Genomic DNA, 22,749 nt, shown 5'->3' on the forward strand with positions numbered 1-22,749 from the left:
AATGAAACGTTTGTTTTTTGGTCAGGTGGGTGTCTGTCACAGCGGATTCAAACCAGATTGAGCATTTACCTGTCCTCTACCCACCACGATCAGAGACCCAACAATACTCCCAGCCACCGCTCACACATGAGCAGCAGTGGACAGGTGAGGGAAACATGAGCATCTGTCTCTGGAATCACATTCAGTAGAAGGAAAAAGGAGCCAAATGCATTCAGAAGAGGAGGGCAAATTATGCTTGGAGACTTTCTGATATTTCCGCAAGATGCCTAAGAGATTAAGTCTGTTTTTAAAAAAAAGCAACAAGAAACCATTTGCGTTTTAGAAATCTTCCGTTACAATAACAAATCGTATTGACATTTTACCCTGAACATTTCATAAGTAAAATAGTAGTTTGTAATAAGCAGGTTATTCACTGTCAATTAACAGTAATAATGCTAAAGATAATGTGAAAAAGCAATAGAATTCTCAAGCTTCTGCATTAAACACAACGGGAATTGTTTTTGCTCATAATTAGGAGTTTTGACAAAAGCAGGTTCTGTGTATAAGAAGAATTTGTTAAGCAAAAGAAGACCAAGATCCATCTCGTTCGCCTTCCACCCTCATGGCAGTCGCTTGACATGTCGTGTCCCAAACGATACGCCAACTCCCCAGATATTATTTTCTAGCAGAAATCGATCTAATTTGTTCTTGAAAATAACAACTTTTTGCTCCCACTGTCTCCCTGGGGAGTCTGTTCCTTGCAAAATTCAGATTCCTCGTATATTATACATGTAGCACATTATGTACAAAAAGCAATATGACAGACAAACAGTCTGCATTATATGTCGCCAGTAGACTTGCAAATGATGTGTATAATGTTGGTCTTTGAATCCTCAAACAATAGTCGTCTTCAGTGTGACATATGTGGGTGTAAAATGAGCTGGCAGAAAACCCTCCGGTTTAATTTATACAATTTATTTCTCAATGCTTCGTGAAAGTTTAAGGCCTTTACATTTTAAAAAAATATTTGATCACATTTGTTAGGACTCATCAATTCTCTTTCCCCCACCCCAATGGCAACACTCAATATCCTTATTAATTCTCTCATAAAACTTCCAATCATATTCAGATGAACACAAGGGGGTTTCATTTTCCATCAATATAACAACAAGCTCAGAACCCGTCTTCAGTAACAGCTGTATTTTGCTTCCAGTCCATAAACAGCGAGTCACTGATATCTGTAGGGTTTCGTTTTAAAGCCTGAAGCATTTCAAATAAATCACAAATGGTCAAAGGAAACTTCCCAACTTGTGTAAAAACTATAAATACAGAAAAACAAATCTACTAGATAAAATTAAACATTACTTTTTTTCTTCAAAATAATAAAGGAATATGATTTGGCTTGTCCTCGTTTTCTTACAGATTTTTAACGTGTCGCTCAGATTCCTCGTATATTGTACATGTAGCACATTATGTACAAAAAGCAACATGACAGACAAACAGTCTGCATTATATCTCGCCCAGTAGACTTGCAAACAAATTGGGCAAAACACAGCCATGATTTGGCAAAAAAAACAGCAGTCACATCTGTGCTATCATACACAGGTGGTCGAACCTCCCCAGCTGGCATAGGGTGAATAAATACCACATCAGGCAGTTTCTCGAAGTTTACCCTTGAAAAGAACTCCACCTAACCATTTATTCTCAAAACATTCCACTCATACCTTCCTTGTCAGTTATGGAAGGTGTCCATACAAAACTGAAATCCTTTTAGTTCAGTTCTAGAGGCAAGTTTCACCGTTTTGTTCAGTTTATGCTCAAATACAGTAAACTGCTGCCTGAGGTTCTGTGTTAATCACCTGAGCAGCTGGACTAGGGGCTCTAAGTGCACCGTTCTATATAAGATTAGCCCGAAACATAACAGCATTCAAGAGAACTCTCCCGCAGGAGTTCCGTACACAGACACCTCGTCCATCCATCAAGTAGATGTTGGAGAACACAGAAACACACAAACAGTAGAGATCCCAGCTTACAATGACGTACTGTGGCAGGACTGGACTTGTCAAGTTTACACAATCAAGAGACCAAGGACAGTATCACAAGGAATAAAAGTGCTTCTCCAAAATGCTCCTCAGGGAATGCCAACACTGTACAGGTAAGATGTCGTGGATTTATAACCACTGCATTGATGCTGTCAAACATTCGTTTCTATTCTTCTCTGATTTGCACAATAGTCCGTCTCTTCCATCTGCTCATAGTCCCCACTGATCTCGCTGGTGTCCATGCTACAATCTGACTCGTTGTCCGAATGGTCCATTCTCTCGTGCTTTGGTTGCTCGCACGACGAGCTGATGCCGTTTGGAGTCAGGCGGTTGTTCCTGTCACAGTTAATCAGCCCCTTGTCCCCTAATGCCCGGTGCACAGCGTCCTTGGCTTGTCTGACACAGTTCAGCCACTGCTGCTTGTTGAAAGCATCGTTTGCCTGAAGTGAGTGGGTCTGTCCTTCCAATGAATCTCGAGCACTGACTCGGAAGAAGTTTTTTGCTAAAATAATAACAACAATAAAAAAAATAGGGATTTGAAACTTGTTTCTTTTTTAAAAAAAACGCAAAAGCTTTTCTGTGTTGAAGAAACGCATCTAGATTGTGTTCTAACATTTACTGGGTTAGAATAACAGGCAGAAATGTACAGCAGAAATGTGTATTTTCAAATTTCAAGCCATTACATGAACATCTCAGGTTAAATAGGTCAGCTCCTGCTTCAGTTTTAAATGTAATTTCTCTTATTCTATCGATGTCTTAGATCAGAATGGTCAAATTGGCAGAATCCTCCCCTCCCCCAAGTGTCTCTGATTTACAGATATTATAATAATAATCCTTGTATTTTATGTATCTAAACACATACATAATCTAAATCACACCCGGAAAAAGAGAAGAGATTTTTACTCACTCCTCTCGTTGTTGCTGAAGGCTCCTCTGATGGATCCTCCTAATCGTACCTCGCCATCTTGCAGGTCAGCCAACACCAGGTCCCTGACAGGGATGGGCTGTCTGTACAGCTGGTAACACAGCTGATCGTTACACGTTACAGCTCTGGTAATCACAAGCACCTCTTGAAAGAGGAAGACATGGAGTTTCTGCAATGAGGAGAGAGAGAGAGGGGGGAATCAGCATAATGCATTTAACCCCTCAAATACTGTAACCATCATTTTACTAAATGTCCTGAAATTTCCCCATTTCTAGATCGGTCTAAGCAGAAGTGGAACCACTAGACTGCAGTATCAGGTGGAAGCAATCTGGCTCTCAGCCACAGTGGGAAAAACAAGAAGGAACCATTTTAAACCAGTGAAAGAAGAGACCAAATTTCCCTTGGACATTAAACACTGTCATTTGCAAACAGCCTGCAAATACTCCCCTATATGTGATAGATCTCACTTGATATCTAATCACACAGTTGTATATAGGCCACTCATTCCATCCTGTCAAATCTAGAGAACTGCTAAAGAGAGAACCAAAATAAACAAACCTAAAGTGAGAATGAAAGCACTTCAATCTTGTCAACAGAAAGGTTTATTGCATTCGATGCACAACAGAACAGATTTTTATGGTTCTGAGGAAGTTTTTTTTTATAGTAGACTCACAAATGGAGACTGTATAAAATAGACCTTGATAAAACACTGAATGGATCTCAAACACCTTAGAGGGTCTGAGGCTATAGTGTGTTCCCGATCATAAATAATCTCAACATTACAAGTTCACAGTGATCCTATAATAGTCATTTTTTTACAAAAATCTTCTTTGTTAAAATACAAAGGTCTTTGACGGGTGTTTAGACTCTCTCTCACTGTTATGACAATGATTGTGCTTTACCACAAGACATGATTATTATAACAGCAAACACACAGTAAGTTTTAACCAGTTTATCCTGACGTTACTTGGCAAGTCCCCCACTGCAGTCTACTACTCTGTTAGAAAACTCGAGTGCTTTATTTTAAAAATATATACTTTTTCTATTGTAAAAAAAAAGAAAATTTGAAAAAAAAGAGGATCAAAGTATCTCCTTCCTGCTTTGTTTCACATGAACCTCAATTCCCAAAAGGTCAGGCCGTGGATGGTTTGATGACTGATCTCTGTGATGTGGGGAAGGAAAAGGCATCAGACATGAAGGCCCAACCCAGAGCAAGAACATAAAAGTGAGAGCTTGAAAGAGCAGCGAGACGGTGACCTTTACATCTCTCGCTCTTAAGTCACAAAGCAGATCTCATCGATGCAGGAGCCAACTTCCTGTTACTAATGTCACCTTCAAAGGCCGTAATCTCAGTTCTTCTTAATGCCTCGGCTGATGCTAATTCAAGTTGCTCTTCATATTGTTCAGCAACACACAATTAAAGATAAACTTAAAAAAAACTATTTTGCAATGTCCAAGGTTTACTATTATTGGAAATGCATTCACGTTTTAATAAAGTTCACAGCATTTGCATTATTTGGTTAAGATTTTCAACAACAATCAGCATTTGCCAAATTGAAACAAAAGACAGGGCAGTGAGATTGGTGCATTTTCTGCAATATTCTTGTTGATGTTGACCCCGATTTGCTTTGAGGCCACAGAATAGTTTATTTCCACCTTTTCAAAATGGACAGTGATTTTTTTAAAATCAAATCAAAATGATTTTCTATTTATGGCCATTTTTTTTATGATCACAGACCAAGATTTTATTCTTCAATAAAAGATAAACTGGCAATAAATGAAAAACAGAGAAGGGGTGGGGTGTGTGTGGGGAGGGGGTGTGGGGATGTGTATGTGGGGGGAGTGTGCGTATGTGTGTGGTTTGGGGGGGGTGTGTAGTTGGGGGGGTGTTTGGGGGGTGTGTCTAGATGGGGGGGTGTTGTGGGTGGGTGGTGTGTAGATGGGGGTGTGGTGTAGATTGGGGTGTGTTGGGGGGATGTAGATGGGGGTGTAGATGGGGGTGTAGATGGGGTGTGTGGGGGGGGTGTAGATGGGGGTGCGTTGGGGGTGGTGTTGGGGGGTGGTGTTGGGGGCGGTGTTGGGGGGCGGTGTTGGGGGTGGTGTGGGGGGTGGTGTTGGGGGGTGGTGTTGGGGGGGTGTAGATGGGGGGTTGTAGATGGGGGGTTGTAGATGGGGTGTGTTGGCGGGGGGGGATGGGGGTGTGTTGGGGGGGGGGGGGGGGGCTCAGCAGGACTTACCACTCCTCTGTTGTTCTTCAAGTCGCCATGACAGCACAGCACTTTGGAATTATTAATCAGAGGGTCTCTCTGGCTCTCCTCAGGAAACGACAGCCTCTCCTTATAATACTGGCATTCAGACTCCCCCGTCTTCTTGTTGATTTCAGCTACAATTCCCTGAACAATGTTGATCTACAGGAGGAGAAAGAATGGAGAAAGACGTCAGAGAGGATTCACCAAACTCACTGCCTTGGCCCTGCCTTGAAATCAGGCGCTAACTTCCTTGGGCACATGAGAGGAGAGGATATTTAAATTCAAACCCTTTGTACTGATGAACAACTGGTGCACCTGCAGACAAGAAGTAGTACCTTAGGGCTTTTATGTTGGGGGGCAACAAAACTTTGCAAAAGTACCACGGCTTTCAATATACAATTACATAGCAAAACTATTTGTAACGATGATAAACCATATCAACCCCCTCAGACATGGCCAGGAACCAAAGAACACTGGACTGAAAGTGCAACTAAACATTCGGTATCGAGGGTTCAATGACGATTAGTTTGCCGTCAGCAGGAAACTCAATACCATTTGCCAAATGACTATTGAGTCATTCATGAAGTATTTTATCCACTAGCAACTTTTGAAGTTTCATCAAAGCTGGATTAATGGGGTTTATATTTATGTATAACTATAGTTGTATATATATATACATATATTATATACACACACACACACCACACCCACTACGCACAAAACACACACACAGTGTCCAATAATGCACTCTGAGACCTTAATGGTTTTCATCAAGTGGTCTCATTGCAAAACAAATAGCCAGTAACTGATTCCTTTTTTTGGTTCACATCATCTTAGTATTAAACAATAAAGGGGGAAAAATGGATACTCGTATCATTGTGATCTGACGAGCCAGGTGTTTCGTAAATTTAAACCCCATATAAGGAGATCTGGTTTCATTGTTTGAAACGGCATTTTCTGATGAATCAGCCCATGAAACGAGGCAGAAATAAACAGCTGCGGAACAGCGGAATTCAGAGCAGCCGTAAACGACAGCCACAAAGGTTGATTTGCGGGAAAAGGTTTTTGTCATCGGGAATTTGGGGAAGGCAGAGCGGCAGGAACAACACTCCAGTGGGATTTCTCCCCCTCCCCGACACTCACCGCTTCCTCCAGGTGCTGCTGGTCAGGATGATCGTTCGGGCTGTGTCTCAGGATCTCCCTTAAAAGCAGAGGATACTTCACTAAGCGACTCCGTGGGATATCCAGGAAATTCCAGAGATCCAGCTTGCGACTGAAGGGCGACTCAAGACAGCGCTGCAGGAAGTCGTGAACTCGATGGTCCTGCTTCTTGTGGTCCAACAGAGCCTTGGCTGCCACCTGGTTACTACAGTAACTGTCATAGGAGTTTAAGCAAGGTAACTAGGAGGCAAAGAGGAACAAGTGGAGTTAAGATGCAAACCAGGGAAACCTACAAAATAACAACATTTGATATAGCAACTCATCATGTCTTTGAGACGTCTCGAAACACTTAAACACTTACACAGGTGTACATACACTAGATACACTGCTAGACTGGATTTCTAAATCAGTTGTCACTGAATATTTATTTATTTATTTGTTCAGCCAGTTATTTGACGCATGCGGAAAGCAATCACCATGCATAAGAGTCTCCAAACCAAGAGATTTCCATGCCTCCCACCTACATGTGGAAATCACTCCACGGCAGTAATTGAGCCATGACAATTTGGATCAAAGGAGCAATTTGGTAGGTGTTTCACTTCAACAGGTCACTTCTTAATAATAACCGAATGTGTGAACATTCATCTATCAACTGCTCTTCTATCTGAATTGCCTCAGGACGTTTAAACCATTGATTCAGTTCCTAAGGACCAGACCTTGTACTTTCAGGTCGAAGAGGTTTATTCAGACTTACAGGAAGCCTGTGGGTGGGTGCATTTCCGAGATCTTGGGTTAATTAAACAAATGATGTTTCTCGGCAGCTAATCTGTAAATCTCGAACTATAAACTTAAGTGTTCCGTTTTCATTCATCTCCCAAATTCTCCGCAGTTGCAAGATCACCCTGGATTTCTGACTGTCCTTCGGCTTAAAGTTTAGGGTAAAGCGAAAGCTGACGGGAACGCAGCAAATCATAACAAAAGGCAGATCTGCTGCCATCAGCAACATCAGCCCACAATAGGTGTGGATCAGTATTGTACTGAGAGACTGTGCAAGCAGAGCACTTTCCCATGCTGCAGGACTGCTGACAGCAAAAGCTCGTGCAAAGCAGAAAGGCCTAGAAAAGCCAGAATCACAATGTGAGAGCACAATGTATACTAGCGTTATATAATACAGAAGAAGGAAAGGATGATATTGGATGGTTAACACATCCATTTTGGAAGATTTTTTNAAAAAATGCTCAATTTCTCATGAAATAATTGTACTTAGGTATTTTTTTGTGGAGCATTTATGATTTAGGCCTTATGTCATGTTATATGAATTTCCATTACAAAATGTGTGTTTTGCCTAATACATACATTTTTCATACAAGAAATTGGAAATAGGATATTGTGTGGAAGATCAACAAAAAATGATTTTTTTCCACTCAGATTTGGGATTAATATGGCAAAAAATTTTATTTTTAGCCTCAGCCCTTTCCACTGTTTTATGTTCTTCAGAAATACTCCAGATATAATAATAATAATCCTTGCATTTGATATAGCGCTTTTCACGTCGGGAGGACGCCCCAAAGCGCTTCACAGAACACACTGTAAAGTGAATTGACTGTATATTTGTGGGCGAACGCGGCAGCCAATTGCGCACAGCAATGTCCCACAAACAGTCGTAGATTGAAAATGACCAATTTATTATTGTTTTGGGTTTTGGAGGGATTATTATTAGGCTCTATGTGGAGTAAGGAAACTTGCCCAAGGTTTCGCCCTCTGCCTGGAATTGAACTCAGGTCTCTCTCTTGCAAAGCGAGTGCTCTAACCACTGAGCTACAGGACTCCACAAATTGAGGCAATGCAACATAGCGGCAAATTTTACAAAATTTGCCTTAAAAAAAAATCAACATTATGACTTTTATACATTCATAAGTGCTGTTTCTTCCTTTGCTCCTTTTGACAAAGTTTGTGATCAATGATTGCAATTGGTTAAAGTGATAAAACCAGTTAGCAATCCCAACTACTGGCAAAGCAACACCACGGGGTAAAAAATGTTGATCACAAGGATATGAATCAAATCTCTTGCATGTTCAAAAGTTCTAGAAACACTCAAGCTTTTTATTTGAAAGGAGAAAATAAGCAATTAATAGACAAAGATAAAGTGCAGATGATTTGCACCACTAATCTCTCGCCAACGTGTCGCCAAGACTTGTGGTCAAGAAATAAGACCATCTTCCTGCTTGATGGATTGTCTCATTGCCTAAATCCAGTTTACTCTCAGTTTTAATTCAAGTAAAAAGGTGATAAGATTCAGCCACACAACAAAATCCAATTGTTTGAGTGTTTTCCCACTGAGGAAAGGCTTTGAGAATCAGCAGTTTGATTTTCTTTCAAAGAAGCATTTGAGAAGCTGAGACTTGTGAGATGGACTAATTCACTCAAGGTCATCTGAACCGATAGGGTCAGCAGGAACATCAAGGGGTACTTGTTTAGTAAGTATCTTTGTAGTTCTTTCACATACTAACCCATTATGCTGACAAATCTTTACACCATTTTAAAATAAATTCGACTGATCCTATTCAAAGTCACTACCTTGAACATTTCTGTAGTTGTGATTAGACCAACAGATTGGATTCCGAGTCAAACCACATGCCAGCAGAATAAATATACATGGACTTAAAATAGCAACCATCGATAACTTGTCACGTTGTAAGGTAAACAAGCAGGAGCGGGTTAGCAATGCATGTTCGCTTCTGGTGTAAGATAATTACCGTTGAGTTTGTCTGAGGTATTCTTAGTTCTGTCTTTAGCAACGGATGGATCTAGTTCAATGATTATTGTTGTTTAATAAAGTTCTGTATCAGACTTTAGGAAAAAAATAATTGCTAATAGTTGTTTACAATTACCGGGTAATTAATTAATGTTTTTTTTGCAAATTCCTCAACCTGTGACTATTTTGCACTCACTAATTTGCTATTGTATCAGAGTGTATGTTGAGAAAGAGGGTCACAGGATGGCTGGAGTTAAGGTTCAACTAACGTTTCATCCACGTTTAGCAAGCAGATTTTTTTTAAAAAAATCAGTCATTTGCTAAAAGATAAACAAGAGATATTTGCAAATTAGTGGTCACACTTTATGCATTTCTCCCCAAACGTTGCATCAACACTTTGCTGTGCAGCAGTAATGGGCATTAGGATTCCAATATATAGAGTATGTTTTATGTTTAAATGGTTTCCTGCTATTACAGCTCCTGAAATCCAGGCAGGAGGAAGATTAGATTTGAAATCTGATTAAGTGCATTTTGACAAATGGTTCTCACATACACACACACGACACAGCTGGTCACCCCACATCCACTCACTACCCAACATAGGGCAAGTGGGTTGCATGTAATAAAGTATAGGAAACACCACAGTGTAGGGGATACATCTAATAAACTATAAGGAACAGCAGTGAATCTTTCAAGACAGCAGTTCAGATCTCTCTGATGTGTGTAGACAGCTCTCAGGTCTTTAAGACAGAACCAACGCATAGACAAAAAATGTAGTTGTAATATGCTTAATGCAAAGCTATAATTAGATTTTATACATTCTATAATAATACGTGCTTTTGATAAAGGGCGTTTCACAGCATACACAGCAAAGTGTAGTGACTGTATTTAGTAGGCAAACTTGGCAGCCAGTTTGTGCACAGCGACGTCTGACAGACTGCCATGAAGTGACTGACGTATTTTTATCTGCGGGGGGGCAATTGCTGGCCAAGACACCGTTAGAAAGAAACTATCTTCTCTTTCCAAACAGCCACCATGGGATTACTAAGGCCCAGCTGAACAGTCAGATGGGATCTCAGGTTAAAGTCTCATTCTTGTGCACATTTTAAAGAGATGTGGTAACGACTTTAAATGGAACATTTGCTTACCCAGTCCACAAGGAGGTGGCCAACGTATTCCGTTGTCCCATCTGGGTTTCGGGCGTCTCGCAGCCTGCTCAGCAGATCTGACAAACATAACTAGAAAACATCAGCTCAGCGTCCTCTAGAGGAAACAGGTAAACACTTACAGAAACGCGACACCATTTCTATGAGTCATCCGAAACCCTTTCTTACATCTGCGGTTCTCATCACAGATGTCTATCTTCGCTGCTAAAACACGCACACACACACACACACACACACACAACCAACCGCTTGATAACAGAATTATAATCATCATAATAATAATAATCCTTGCATTTGATATCATACCTTCGTGCAGAGGAATGAGAGAATCCAAAGTGCCAAAGATCTGATTCAACTCTTGTCCCGTCATGATGGAGAGCTTGAGCATCGGGTCATGATAAGCCTGTGGACGAGAGACAGATAATGTGTGTTTAATTTCCCAATTTGGAAAATAGAACAGTGTCAAATTATGTCTCAGTGTGTACGTCTGAGTGGTTTCATTACTGGTTCCACACATGTGGAAATAATTTGATAATCATAAGTTATAAAGCTGTAGAGTCTCAAGAGGCCATGACTGGGACCTGAGAGCTGTCTGCACACACCAGAGAGATCTGAACGGCTTGTGGTAAACAATGATTCCATGATCTCACAGTTACTGCAAGCACATTAAGAGCTTCTTGCACCTGAGGCTCTCACACAGCACGGCACTGCGTGCTAATCACCCACACGCCACAATGATTACAGCATTCAATCTCAAGCTTCAAGGAAATAAATGGATGGGGTAGAGTATTTGACCACTTGTGAGGTATTCAAGCAGCATTGGGTCAATTTTTCAATAGGAATACGTCAAACATGGACTGAGGGGAGATTTTAAAAAGAATTACTGATTGGGGAAAAATAAAGGGTCTGGTTTTTCAATGCCTGATATTATTATGTTTTGAAAAGTGTCTGTTTAATGTTAGCATTACTGAAGGACTGGAAACTCAGTGCGAAAGGCATTAAACAATCCTCATGTGACATTTTTAATGCAACTTCCAATTCTCTTACCTTTTTTGCTAGTTTCAAGTCTTCAATTAAAACTTGTTCTCCCTGGGAAAGTTCAAAAATCGCCTGCAAGAGAAAGATTTGGTTACAGAACAGTTTAATACAGAGAAGGATTGCTATTGCATGCAAAGCGATTAAACTAAGATGTTTTTTGGCTCACGCAATTTAGTTGTTGGTCTAATCTCCCAGAGGAAAATTACTCCAGAATTGGAACTGTCATACATTGCGTTTGTTCCAAAACATTGTATTTGCTAAATTGAACGTATGTGGTGAGGAACAAGAGGTTAATCTTGACCCTTTGGAATGGACACAAGTCTTAAAAAAAACCTGCCAGCAATTTTGCACACGCCATAGGCTAAGAGCCACCTCATTTCCAAATACCAGACATTGAAACATATCAGATAATCAAACTAAGGAGGTTCCTGCCAAAGGGGAAAGGATATTTGATGATCTTCCACACCCCAGTACTCGATATCCAACACAATAACTGCACTTCCCCCTTGGGTGGATTAGGACCAAATTCCTCTTCCTGCTAAGTGTATATAATGGGAAAATCCATTCAGTGGCACTATAAGAGGTAAGAACTGCTCGTATCCTTCATCACAAAAGCCTTGGGGAGCAGATGAATGTTAGATGTCAGACAAGGCAAGGTTTACAGGTTAACCTCGGCCTGTGACCAGTTCCATTTGGGAAACCAATGAGTTAATCATTCTCTAGTTTTGACAGAACCGGTAAAAAACACACGTGGCACCTTCTCATCTTCTAACGTCTTTCCGACGTGAACAACAACAGGATTACATTTGTATAGCGCCTTTCACATCAGGAATATACAAGCAGAAGAGAACATGATAATTTGTGTAATCTGCTCTCACTGATAGACCTAAAGGGCCTGTTTACAGGATCTTTTTACAAAATTGTTAAGGTACATCTTAGGAATGTTTTCACTGGACACTTTGACAACAGCTGTTCCAGGAGCAAAACATTTTAGGATTGTGTTTGCACAGCGATGGTATTCAATCCCAAACAGCAGATATGTGCGTAACGGGAAATGTGTGAAATCTGGTTTGAAGCGGTACATCAGAACAGCTTGGCTCTGGCTCCCTGTAACTTTGTGACATCTAGTTGGTCATTAACCATACAGCAACTCATTGCAATTGTTTTAATTAATTATCCCCATACTCTAGCAAGAAGTTATCAGATACTCATTGGCAATAAACAAAGGCTCGTTGGTCTAAGCGATAAGAACCAGGGTGAAATGCAGTTTGCCTTTGTGTAATCAAAGATCTTTAACAGTTCACTCTCTCCTGGAGAACAGTAATAAGTGTAATGTGGACGAGCATCACTTCAAAGTGAAGTTGTCATTGATTAAGTGACTCCTCTGTTGAGAAGGAATAAGTCTGGTCTGCAGCCCTTACCTCCTGCCTTTTGATTTCCTTGGCTGTGAGCATCTGATTGACACGAATGTCAAACGTTTCACTCCAGAGTTTGCTATCTCGACGCTTTGAAACAGATGGTCCATGTCTTGAAGAAGGTCTTGGGGTGAAAATGTCAGGTCGGCTGTCATTGCGGAAGCTGATGGAACGCTGGAAACAGAAAGTGGATTTACTGGAAACGAGGTACGAAGTTAACTTGAGAAAGGTCTCAAATGGATGTGTGCGGCTGAAGGCTGTGTGGATCCTGCTCCATTGGGATGGAATCCAAAGTACTGGGATGGTAGCTTCACCAACACTATCAGACAAGTGTGAGCCTGCCAATTCCCAGCTGTTGCTAAGTTAAGAGTCAGGACATTGTTTCCAGCTGCTGGCCTTCACTGAACTCCATAAAGGTTCATGGTGCATGAGAAGAAAAGACACATGGCCCAGCCTGGCTCCAGGTGGAGATGATGCTCCAGGTTCACTGTGTGCCTTGCTGTGCTGACCCCCAGAATGGGGATAGAAACCCCACTAACCGGCAGTGGCTGTGTTAAGCGTAAAGCTGAGTTATAGTCTGACCCCGATGCCAAAGACAATTAGAAAGTCTCACTTTTACTGCATCTGAACTTCACTGAAAATATTCACGGAAGCGTAGAATAATTCAGTAAGACGGTTTCACAGCATGTAACACACACACACACTGGAGACTTTAATTTGATACCTTGAGCTCAGGAACCCACTGTGTTTTGAGAATTGTGATGCCGTGAGAATTGTTGCCGTTGGCAGCCCCTACTTCACCGTGTTACAGTGATGACCGGGCTGCTGGCGTCATACATAATCACTGTACCAAACAGTCCCAAACCTTAGACACTGGAACAGACTCTGATTAGGACCTAATCTACTAGATGCAAAAGGACATAAAACCAGATTATTTTTCAATACATCACAAGACTGCTGTGATTGATGTCATGTAGAGCATTGAATCCTCTCTGGGGTAGGAATTTAATGAATCGAGATTCCTTTTTGAGCAAAAACACTTGTGAGACTCCCAGTGTATTTGTACCTTAAACACTTAATAGCCAACTGGAGTGAGGGGTCGGGATTACAGCCAATACAAACTTGCTCCACTTACCTACACAAATAGGGTGTTTGTGGGCAACATTTACTTCATGAAACTTTTTACCTAACATCTCAAAAGCTCACAAGGCAGTTTCTTCAAAAAATATTATATAGAAAAATGGGAAATTACCTTAAAGAAAAAATATTGCACTGCCCCCCAGTGAGCACACTGATCACAATTCAGATTCCGGCACCAGGTTTATATTTGACAGGCGCCCAACATAAAGGTTTGACATTTAACCTTTATTTTAAACATCTCTAACATACACACTTTGCAGTCGTTTCTCAGTGTTAGCAGCACGCAGCAACCCACACAGTTAGTACAGCTGTGAGGCAGAGTGCAACAGCCAGATTTCAACTTGCTCTCAAAACTAACAGACTGCTGCTCAAGCTGCTTCCTCTGGTGATAAAGACTGAATTGACACCGTGTTTTATTGGCAGGAACAAATCCAGTCCCCAATATGGATTCCTTTTTTTCTCCGTACAGTAAACAGGGATGTGCAACAAGAGTGCGCTGGCAATGTATGTTTTATTTGAACAAAACCTCTCGCTGTCTGGTGTAACGCCTCTTACCTGCCTGTGAAAGGAAGGAAGTCTTCAAGGGAATGGAAAAGGATTCATGTTTGCAAATGAATTTGATTTTCAAGTTGCTGCAAGTCGAGTGCTGCAAGCTACAAAGCTTCCCCAACAGCTGTACAAATATGCCTGTGGTGGTAGACAGAGGGTGCCAGGCTGGGCTTGAAGTCTAGCCAAAGCATAATTTGCTTTCACGCTCAACACAACTGGAACTAATGCAGTCCCTTCCCTTTCAGAAACGGCAGAAACTTTTCGCACATAAATTCCAGCAGGAGATTTATTGGCCCCAGGGAACGCAAGAATCTGAGCCCAGTCACGCTATTCCCTACCTTCTGCATCAAACAGTGACTGAAGTTAAATTAGTCAGCTACCTCCCTCCCCTCCCCCCTCCCGCAAGGGCCTGTTACTTATACAGCAAACACAACACTCTCCTTATTCTCCTTTCTACCTATGGGCACAATCCCACATAACTCAACAAACACCACTTGTTCTCCTTGTAACAGTTACCAATGGATTAACATGGGTGCTCCAATCCGCATGTCATTGTAACGGGGCAGTAAAACAATACCCTATTCAATGACAACAATACTCCCATATTCCCAGTTCCACTAACTTTTATCTCCCATTTCTTGCTCATCTCTCAGGGAGGCACAGGGTCAGTCAGACTGAGATCTGGCTCCATACAAGCCAACACCTCAGGTAAGAAGCCGTTCTTCATGTGTTGAGGCCAGTGAGCGAGTGGCAGCAGGTTATTCGAGATTCCATGATGTCCACCCACTTCAACAAGTATTGTAGACAGAGATGAGGAGCAGAAAGTTCTTCTGACCTTTCTCCTCCATAAACCATTGAGCATGGAGCCTGGCTGCTGTCTTATCCCAATCTCTCTCTCTCTCTCTCTCTCTCACCACCCCACAGATCAGTTGAGATGAAATAGCTCAACACTGACCATCAGCCTCCCCATGAGAGAACCCTAAAATACCAGTGTGTCCGCAGTTGGTTGAGGATCATTTGAGCAACATGGATACTGTGAACTGAAAATGGAACCATGCTTCTAATGGAGCATGAAAATGGGCATCCTGTGACCCAGACTCACCCAGAAACAGTACATGACTTCCCCTGATGTGCTGTATAATCATCACTTACACGGCACTCATTTGATATCCCACCATCGCTGTGTCATGGCAATTAGTGGCTGCTCTCAAGCACATGTCAGATCGATCTCCGACAGGGACCCCAATGTGATGTGTAAATAATATTCTAGCTCAAAGAAACTAGTTTTTCCAATAACTGTTATACAGTGGATAATCTACAACTTCTCCTGATAATATCAAACTGTCCCAATAAAAACAAATTTACACTCAAGATTAGATTAGAGAAAAAAAGTAATTTTACCAAAATATTCTTTTTAAAAAAAATAGGTTTAAAAGTCCAGTTTAAATCCCCCAAACTGTATAAGAAATGGAATGACATAAGTCAGATAGGCAGGACTGCTGCCTAAAATGTCAAACCACAGCCCAGCCTAAGCTTGACATTTAAACAACAATTAGCGCTATTATTATGAATGGGGATTGTTAGTGAGTATCTAGAAATACTGAAGGAACATCTTTGTACCTCAACTTGAACCAGTTTTCTTTATTTCACAGTGACATTATGAGCATTTGTTATGCAATTTCTCCCCTTTGTTAAACAAACAAGTATTCAAGTCTTTTCCCAATGAGCTTTCTTTGCCTGACTGATCCCAGACTATATGACTGCAGAAGGTAGCGTCTCTGAATTCTCAATGAGGAGCAAAGTCAAGTCCTTGCATTGTCTTGTAACCTGCATTCAGACAACAGAGCCTTTCGTGCTTCTCGAGAGAAATAAACACCAACGTATATTCACAAGTCTTCAGATCAGGATGTCAACTTGAACTTCCCAGTAATTGTGCTCCTCTGACATCAATATCCCTTATTGTTCTTTTCACGGAGATGTCTTGAAGTTGCCCAATTCATCTGTGTACTCACCTGCCCAGCAGAATAATATGGATGCTGTACTTTATATGGACATTACCTGAACAATATTGTAACAAGTTGGCTTGGAGTGTAAGTGCTGTGGTGTAAGCAATCTCTCACTGGGTTTACAACAGCGTGAATGGCAAGTACCAAGACTATGCGGGAATTTACAATACACCCCTCATTGTCCACATGTAAGATACACACGCACTACCCACAAACACCACACACACACACAGGGGTTCTTACCTGCAATGACTGGCTGAAGCGTTTCAGAGGTGTAGCCTTCACAGGTGGAATGAGATTTGCTAACGATGTGACTCTGGACAGAGGCTTCACCCGCTTGTTACTGGGCTCCTGGAGAAGAGAAGAAAACGTGGTCAAAACATGGATATCAACTCCCAACTCACCTGCCTTGCCCCAGACTGTGGAGACACTACACCAGCATCTGTTCCTCCTAATGATTAGTGAGGAAGCCAATTTCCGAGGACTAATAACTGAGGGTATTTCTGAGCTACATATGGTGTCAAAGAACGAATCGCAGATATATCCTGAATACCCACGTTAAGCCCAGAGGTCAGGCTCAGGACTGCAGAAACCACAGAGATGTTTATCATGCCTCCTGACCGGCTGTAATAGACTGTCTTGTCCTCACACATCCTCATTCTACCTTCACATTTGCACAATAACAATGTCCCTCAAGGTGCCTTCCTTCAATAAATAAAATACAAGCAGGAGATTCTAATAATACTCAGGTTGCAGCTTTTATTGCTTATCTATTTCATGTAACACCCAAAATTAATGTTCAGCACATTCAGTGTTGATGTGAATTAGGCTGCCGGGCAATTAAGACGATGGAAAGATCAATTGTCCCTGTTTTTGAAAAGACATGTACCTTGTATCTTTTAATCTCCATTCCCCAAGCTGTAGAAGAAAGGTCTCCAAAAGATAAAATCCCAGGAAATTATTAGCAAAAACCTCCATAAAGAAGTGCCTCAGATCAAACATCTCTGTATCTGATAGACACACAAAGGAAATCCAGTTTCTCCTCCTCAGCCCTGCCTGTAAAGCCTTGTGTCTCTGCGGATTCAGTACGAGCGAGCGAGTGAGCGGTCTGGCTGAAGACAGTCTAGCTGATTGCTGCAGCACAAACAATCAGGCAGAGGTCGGCAGAATGCAGTAACTGCACAGCAGAATGCAGTTACCGCGATAGGATTTTCAGGCACAGAAGCAGTGTGCATCTCTTCTGATCTCCAGGAGCCATTTGTCTCAGTGTTAGAACCACAAGGTTGATAAACAGCATTTCTCTTTCCATCTTATACTGCAGCGAAGGAGTAAAGTGTCTTGCAATGCTCTCAGACATGGGAACCCTCACTATAGGGCTTTCGAAGACACCATAAGGCTTCTAGTCAACCAGCGTTCTGCTCTTCCTTAAACCTCAGCAAAAACACCTGGTCAATCTCGTCACCTTCTCTTGTGTAACTCTCCCTTCAGAACCTTCAACGCCTCCCAAACCCTCGTCTGCAATCAGCGTCTCCTCTAGATCAGACTGTGACCTGCTGACGTCAATGCAGTTTCATTTGTATTCTGATCAAATCCTCTTCCAGATCCTCAATAATTCTTCTGTGGAAAAGCACCTTGTCTAACGCTCTGTGCCAGTCAACTGAAAGTCATGTGGCTGCCTGCCAACCATGCAGTGTGGTACCCAGTCACACAGCCGGTCAGGACATTTTACAACTCTCAGTTTTAATATTGGCATCACCCACGCTCTATATATCACTTACATTACAAACTGGCTGCTGCATTTCTCCCACAAAATACAGTCAATTCACTTTACGTATAGCTTGTGAAGCGCTTTGAGACATCTTGACGACGTGATAAGATGCTATTTCAAATGCAAGTTTTATTATTATTAATATACAGCACCTTAGTGCCGTGATGTCTCAAAGTCCTTCGCAGGATTTACTGCAGATATAGTGACTGTATTTGTAGGCAGAGTTTTGTGTAAAACAGGTGTTTCAGGTTGTGTCGGAGAAGCTGATGCCGTGTGGAATGTAAAGCAAGTTGCAGCTTATCAAATCTCTGAATTCTTTGTTCAGATCAATGTACAAGTTCTCCCTGTTTAGAGGCTTCTGTCATAATTTCATCATTTCATGTGTGTCAGGTGAGCAAAACACATCACAAAGAAATATTTTGTGTCTTAAATTCCAGACAAAAAAATAATTCAACACTGACCGCCCTTCCCCCCACACTCCCATCTTTGTTTAGTCATTGGCTAGATTATATAATGGTAAACATTAAACTGAGCCACATTCGTGCATCATATGTTAGCAAAGTTGGCTACCTTTCACAGTATACCTACTTGCTTAAATCAAACCCATCGACAAAACATCAATCACTTTGACTGTAGAATTTCATGGTGATTAACCACGCATTACTTCTGAGCAGTAATGATGATCAGGTGTGAGCATCAGGTGCGAAGGATTGAGTGAGGACAGAAATCACCTTTCCTCCTCATCGAGCAAACAGCTTACTGAATGGCCATCTGCACAAGACATGGCATTGCTGGTGGAAACCTATTATACGTCACTCTGTTTGGAATGGCAGAAAGAGGGAGAAACAAAGAGATAATATACAAAAGTATCAAAAAGTTCCAATAAAACTAAGATATCTTTAGGATCATCCTGAATGAATGTCTGGCATTTTACACTGAAGATCATGGATGATTATGATAAACAGTGAACCAGGATTGTAGAAACTGCACAATCCTTCATTCTTCCAGTGTCTGAAGTACTAAGATGTTCCATTATAAACATCTCACATACCTAGAATAACTCAATTCTTTATGAATTACTCCCATCTAATAGTTGTTCTGAATGCAAACTCTGAGTTCTTTAAGACAGGTTAACCTGTGCCAAGTTTTATTAAAACAAAATGTTTGTTCTGTTAATATCGCACTAAATGGGAATCGCATGGACTTTATGTACACCCATAAGGGCTTGGAACGGGTGATGGTGCATTAGAACTTGCCTTTTGAAGCACCAAATCCAACAAAGAATGTAAGTCTTCTCTCCCCATCACCCACTTCCTGTTGGTAAAGTCCACAGCAGAAAATAGTTCATAATTCTGGGGAAATTAGTCCTGATCAAACAACCTTCACTCCAAACTATCTGCTCTTTGAAATAGAAATGTCACTGTGATGCAATCTTCCATCCAGAAGCATCCGGGTGAGATTATTATTATACTGAGATTAGGGGTAGAGCACATTGTTGGAATTTGCACAGAAGATTTGTTTACTCTGTCCATGTGTGGCTTTAACCCGAGTTGAACCTGCTCGATGCTTGACACGGATGTGTGTAGGAAATACAATTGGAAAATTACAAACAGAATCAAAGTAATTGTAATAGTTGGGTGTGCGCTTTCTTTATTGCTCATTTTGTGTTTAGGCAAACTTGCATTCTTCACTACAGAATAAATTACAACACAACATTCCTGGATTTGGAATGTTCCTGGCTCTGGAGAAGAGCCCGGTTAAATTTCGATTTTAACTCAAGTGCATTAAGTGGCTATTATTACTGAGCTTCCCTGCCTGCTGGATGCCCACATCTTACACTGCCTATATAAAAAAAAGTCACTACACTTGGCTTGCAATCATTTGTAAAGTGCTTTTGAGATGTTTCAACATGATAAAGTGTGATAAAAATGTAAATTCTTTCTACATAAAGTGGTAAGGAAGAATGAAAGGGTAGTTAACGGTTGAGATAAAGCAGTATGTAGATTTTATTAGCTGTATTTCATTTTATGGGTAAACTTGCCTGCTATGTTTGAAGTTACCACCCTATCTCTCTCTATTAAATATTTGCTGAGCTGAAATAATGTAATTTTCTCTGAAGCAACCACCAGATTGTCAAAGCCTTGACATTTCTCTGCAGCAGACGGCCTCTCGCATGGGCTGAGAAACAAGTTGTCAGATCAAGTCACATCTTCTTGTAAAGACTGAGCATTTCCCCCATTCAGACCAACTACTTGTCCTTGTAATTCCAAATGACCACTTCATCGCTTGAGTTTGATTTGACCATGAATTGATCCAAGAGGAAGAACCAGGCCAGACAGAGATAGTACATTGTCTGCTGAAAAGTCTGTAAATCGGTGACCTGAATAACATAAGTGAATTATAACCCTCAAACCTGGATAATCACAATAAGTAAATTCCCTTTTATTGCTCCAGCTCTTATTCCATTAGTATTGTCCCCAGAGCTGCAATCCTTTGACTGAAGTCGTACGTACGTATATATACACACACACACCCACGTACAGAAGTGACTGAGGCTCAGCTGACACAATTGACCATTAGGTCTGTACAATCAACCTGTCTGGCTCCAGCATTTACAGAGAGGCAACTAATCCCAACAAATACATGTTGTGAAATGCAGCAATTTTGGGGATTTGGCCAAGAAATCAAAGCAGTGTAAAGCTCTACCATGTAATTTACCTTTGTTTAGCTCTGACAGATTTAGCACAGATATGGGTTCCAAACACAGCAGCTAATGTGATTAATTGTATAGGTGGCTCCACAAGCAAACCAGAACCTGTTCATTCTGTGTTGCCACCGACTGAGAAACCTGCACTCTCAGCACCTCTGAAAGCATTATGAGGAACATAGGAACAGGAGGAGGCCATTCAACCCCTCGAGCTTGTTAAAATCATGGCTAATCTGTACCTCAACTCCAGTATTTTAAACACTGGACATATTTCACTAAGCCACAGAAATGTACAGCACAAAAGGCATCTATTTGGCGAATCCTGCGTGTTGGATCTTTGAAACAGCAATGCTCATTGAAGTGCCCTTTCCCCATGTCTCTGCAAATTGTTCGTTTTTTTAAGATATCTTTCTATTTCCCTTTGAAATAATTCTATTGATGCTAAAATAGCTGGCCCACATCCTCCTACACATAGTATAATATTCCTTGCATTTGATAAAGCGCTTTTCAGCTCTTCTCGACGTCTCAAAGCGTTTCACAGAATAGACTGTAAAGTGAATTGACTGTATATTTGTGGGCGAACGCGGCAGCCAATTGCGCACAGCAGCGTCCCACAAACAGTCGTGGATTGAAAGAGACCAATTTATTATTGTTTTGTTTTGGAGGGATTATTATTAGGCTCTGTGTGAAGTAAGGAAACTTGCCCAAGGTCTCACCCGGCCTGGAACTGAACCCAGGTGTCTCGCTTGCAAGGTGAGTGCTCCAACCACTGAGCTACAGGACTCCACATATTTCTTGTGTGTACGACAGTAAACCATTTCTAATCTTTTCGGTACATAGACATGTTTAAGAATAGGCTGCCAAAATCTATAGGACAGGTCAGGGTTAGAGGGATATGAGCAAAGTGAGATGGGCACAACAGGGCAGGGAGTAGCTCTATGATAGAGTAATAAACTTATTACCAACATGGTGACATGGTCCAACTCACATTGTCACAAGGGGAAGAGAGAGAGACCAGCTTTGGAACTCAACAGATTTCTTTGTTTTAAGAGAATTAGTGTCCAGTGGTTTACAGAGATTCTCTATAGCACTACGAGGAGTAAATCCACCAACCTTCGACCTGAAAGCTGAGCTTTAACAAGTATTGGGATATACAGGAATACTATCGACTGTAACAGTGATATTTCCAGTCTATTATGAACTTGGTGTCACACGTTAGACTCCAGCATTCTCATGTTTTAACCACTGTAAAGTTTAATGAATCTTCATTTCTTTTTATTAAGTTGCTGTCTGTCCAAAGGGATGATTTCGAAATAGATCTTTGACCTAATGACGGATTATGGACATATGTGAAAGACATATCAAGTAGCATCTGCAAAAGTGATAGTCTATACATTTTACATGGCAATTATTCAGTCAATTCGATCAATCTACACAACATGTCTTTTGTCATACTGTACTACTCTCAATTTCATGTAAATTATTCCCTTGGTACAGTTCAACTCTGCGGCAAATGTTACAACCCTGGTTCTTCAAAGTGTAAATAACCACACTCAATTTCTATGAATTTCTCCAATGACAGGATGTTCCTGAGATGAAAGGCATTGAATATCGCAGAGTATCATCCAAATGGACCCCAGCGCTATCGAACAGATTGTTTCAGCTGTCTGCTCTCCCAACGATGGAACAGCCTGTGCTTTGAGCTTAAAGTAATTATATGGTAAGATGGTGCAGTCTGCTTGATTTATTTCTGTAAGAGATACCCCTTACTGCCTTACAGAGCACAGCAGTCCCGTTTCCTCTGTCCACACCAGAAAACCCTCGAAACTTGGGTAAATCATAATTTGAA

General features: G+C 41.2%; 1 protein-coding gene across 5 annotated transcripts in view; it reads right to left on the reverse strand.

Annotated features, from left to right (window-relative positions):
• Window positions 1-938: 938 nt before the first annotated feature.
• arhgef3 (Rho guanine nucleotide exchange factor (GEF) 3) overlaps window positions 939-22,749 on the reverse strand; it is a 97,042-nt gene continuing 75,231 nt past the window's right edge. For 4 of the 5 annotated variants that reach the window (XM_042339589.1, XM_042339588.1, XM_042339590.1 and 1 more), the window contains 9 exons: window positions 16,669-16,776; window positions 12,737-12,904; window positions 11,325-11,387; window positions 10,584-10,680; window positions 10,260-10,336; window positions 6,339-6,596; window positions 5,184-5,354; window positions 2,929-3,115; window positions 939-2,523 (listed from right to left, as the gene is read on the reverse strand). In XM_042339589.1, the coding sequence (XP_042195523.1) occupies window positions 2,174-2,523; window positions 2,929-3,115; window positions 5,184-5,354; window positions 6,339-6,596; window positions 10,260-10,336; window positions 10,584-10,680; window positions 11,325-11,387; window positions 12,737-12,904; window positions 16,669-16,776 (1,479 nt within the window). In that variant the 3' untranslated portion in view covers window positions 939-2,173. Of the gene's footprint in view, window positions 2,524-2,928; window positions 3,116-5,183; window positions 5,355-6,338; window positions 6,597-10,259; window positions 10,337-10,583; window positions 10,681-11,324; window positions 11,388-12,736; window positions 12,905-16,668; window positions 16,777-17,314; window positions 17,487-22,749 lie in introns of those variants that run through there. The other variant, XM_042339592.1, reaches the window with a different exon arrangement.

The sequence above is a fragment of the Callorhinchus milii genome, unplaced genomic scaffold (assembly GCF_018977255.1).
Source record: "Callorhinchus milii isolate IMCB2004 unplaced genomic scaffold, IMCB_Cmil_1.0 Scaffold12, whole genome shotgun sequence".
NCBI lineage: Eukaryota > Metazoa > Chordata > Chondrichthyes > Chimaeriformes > Callorhinchidae > Callorhinchus > Callorhinchus milii.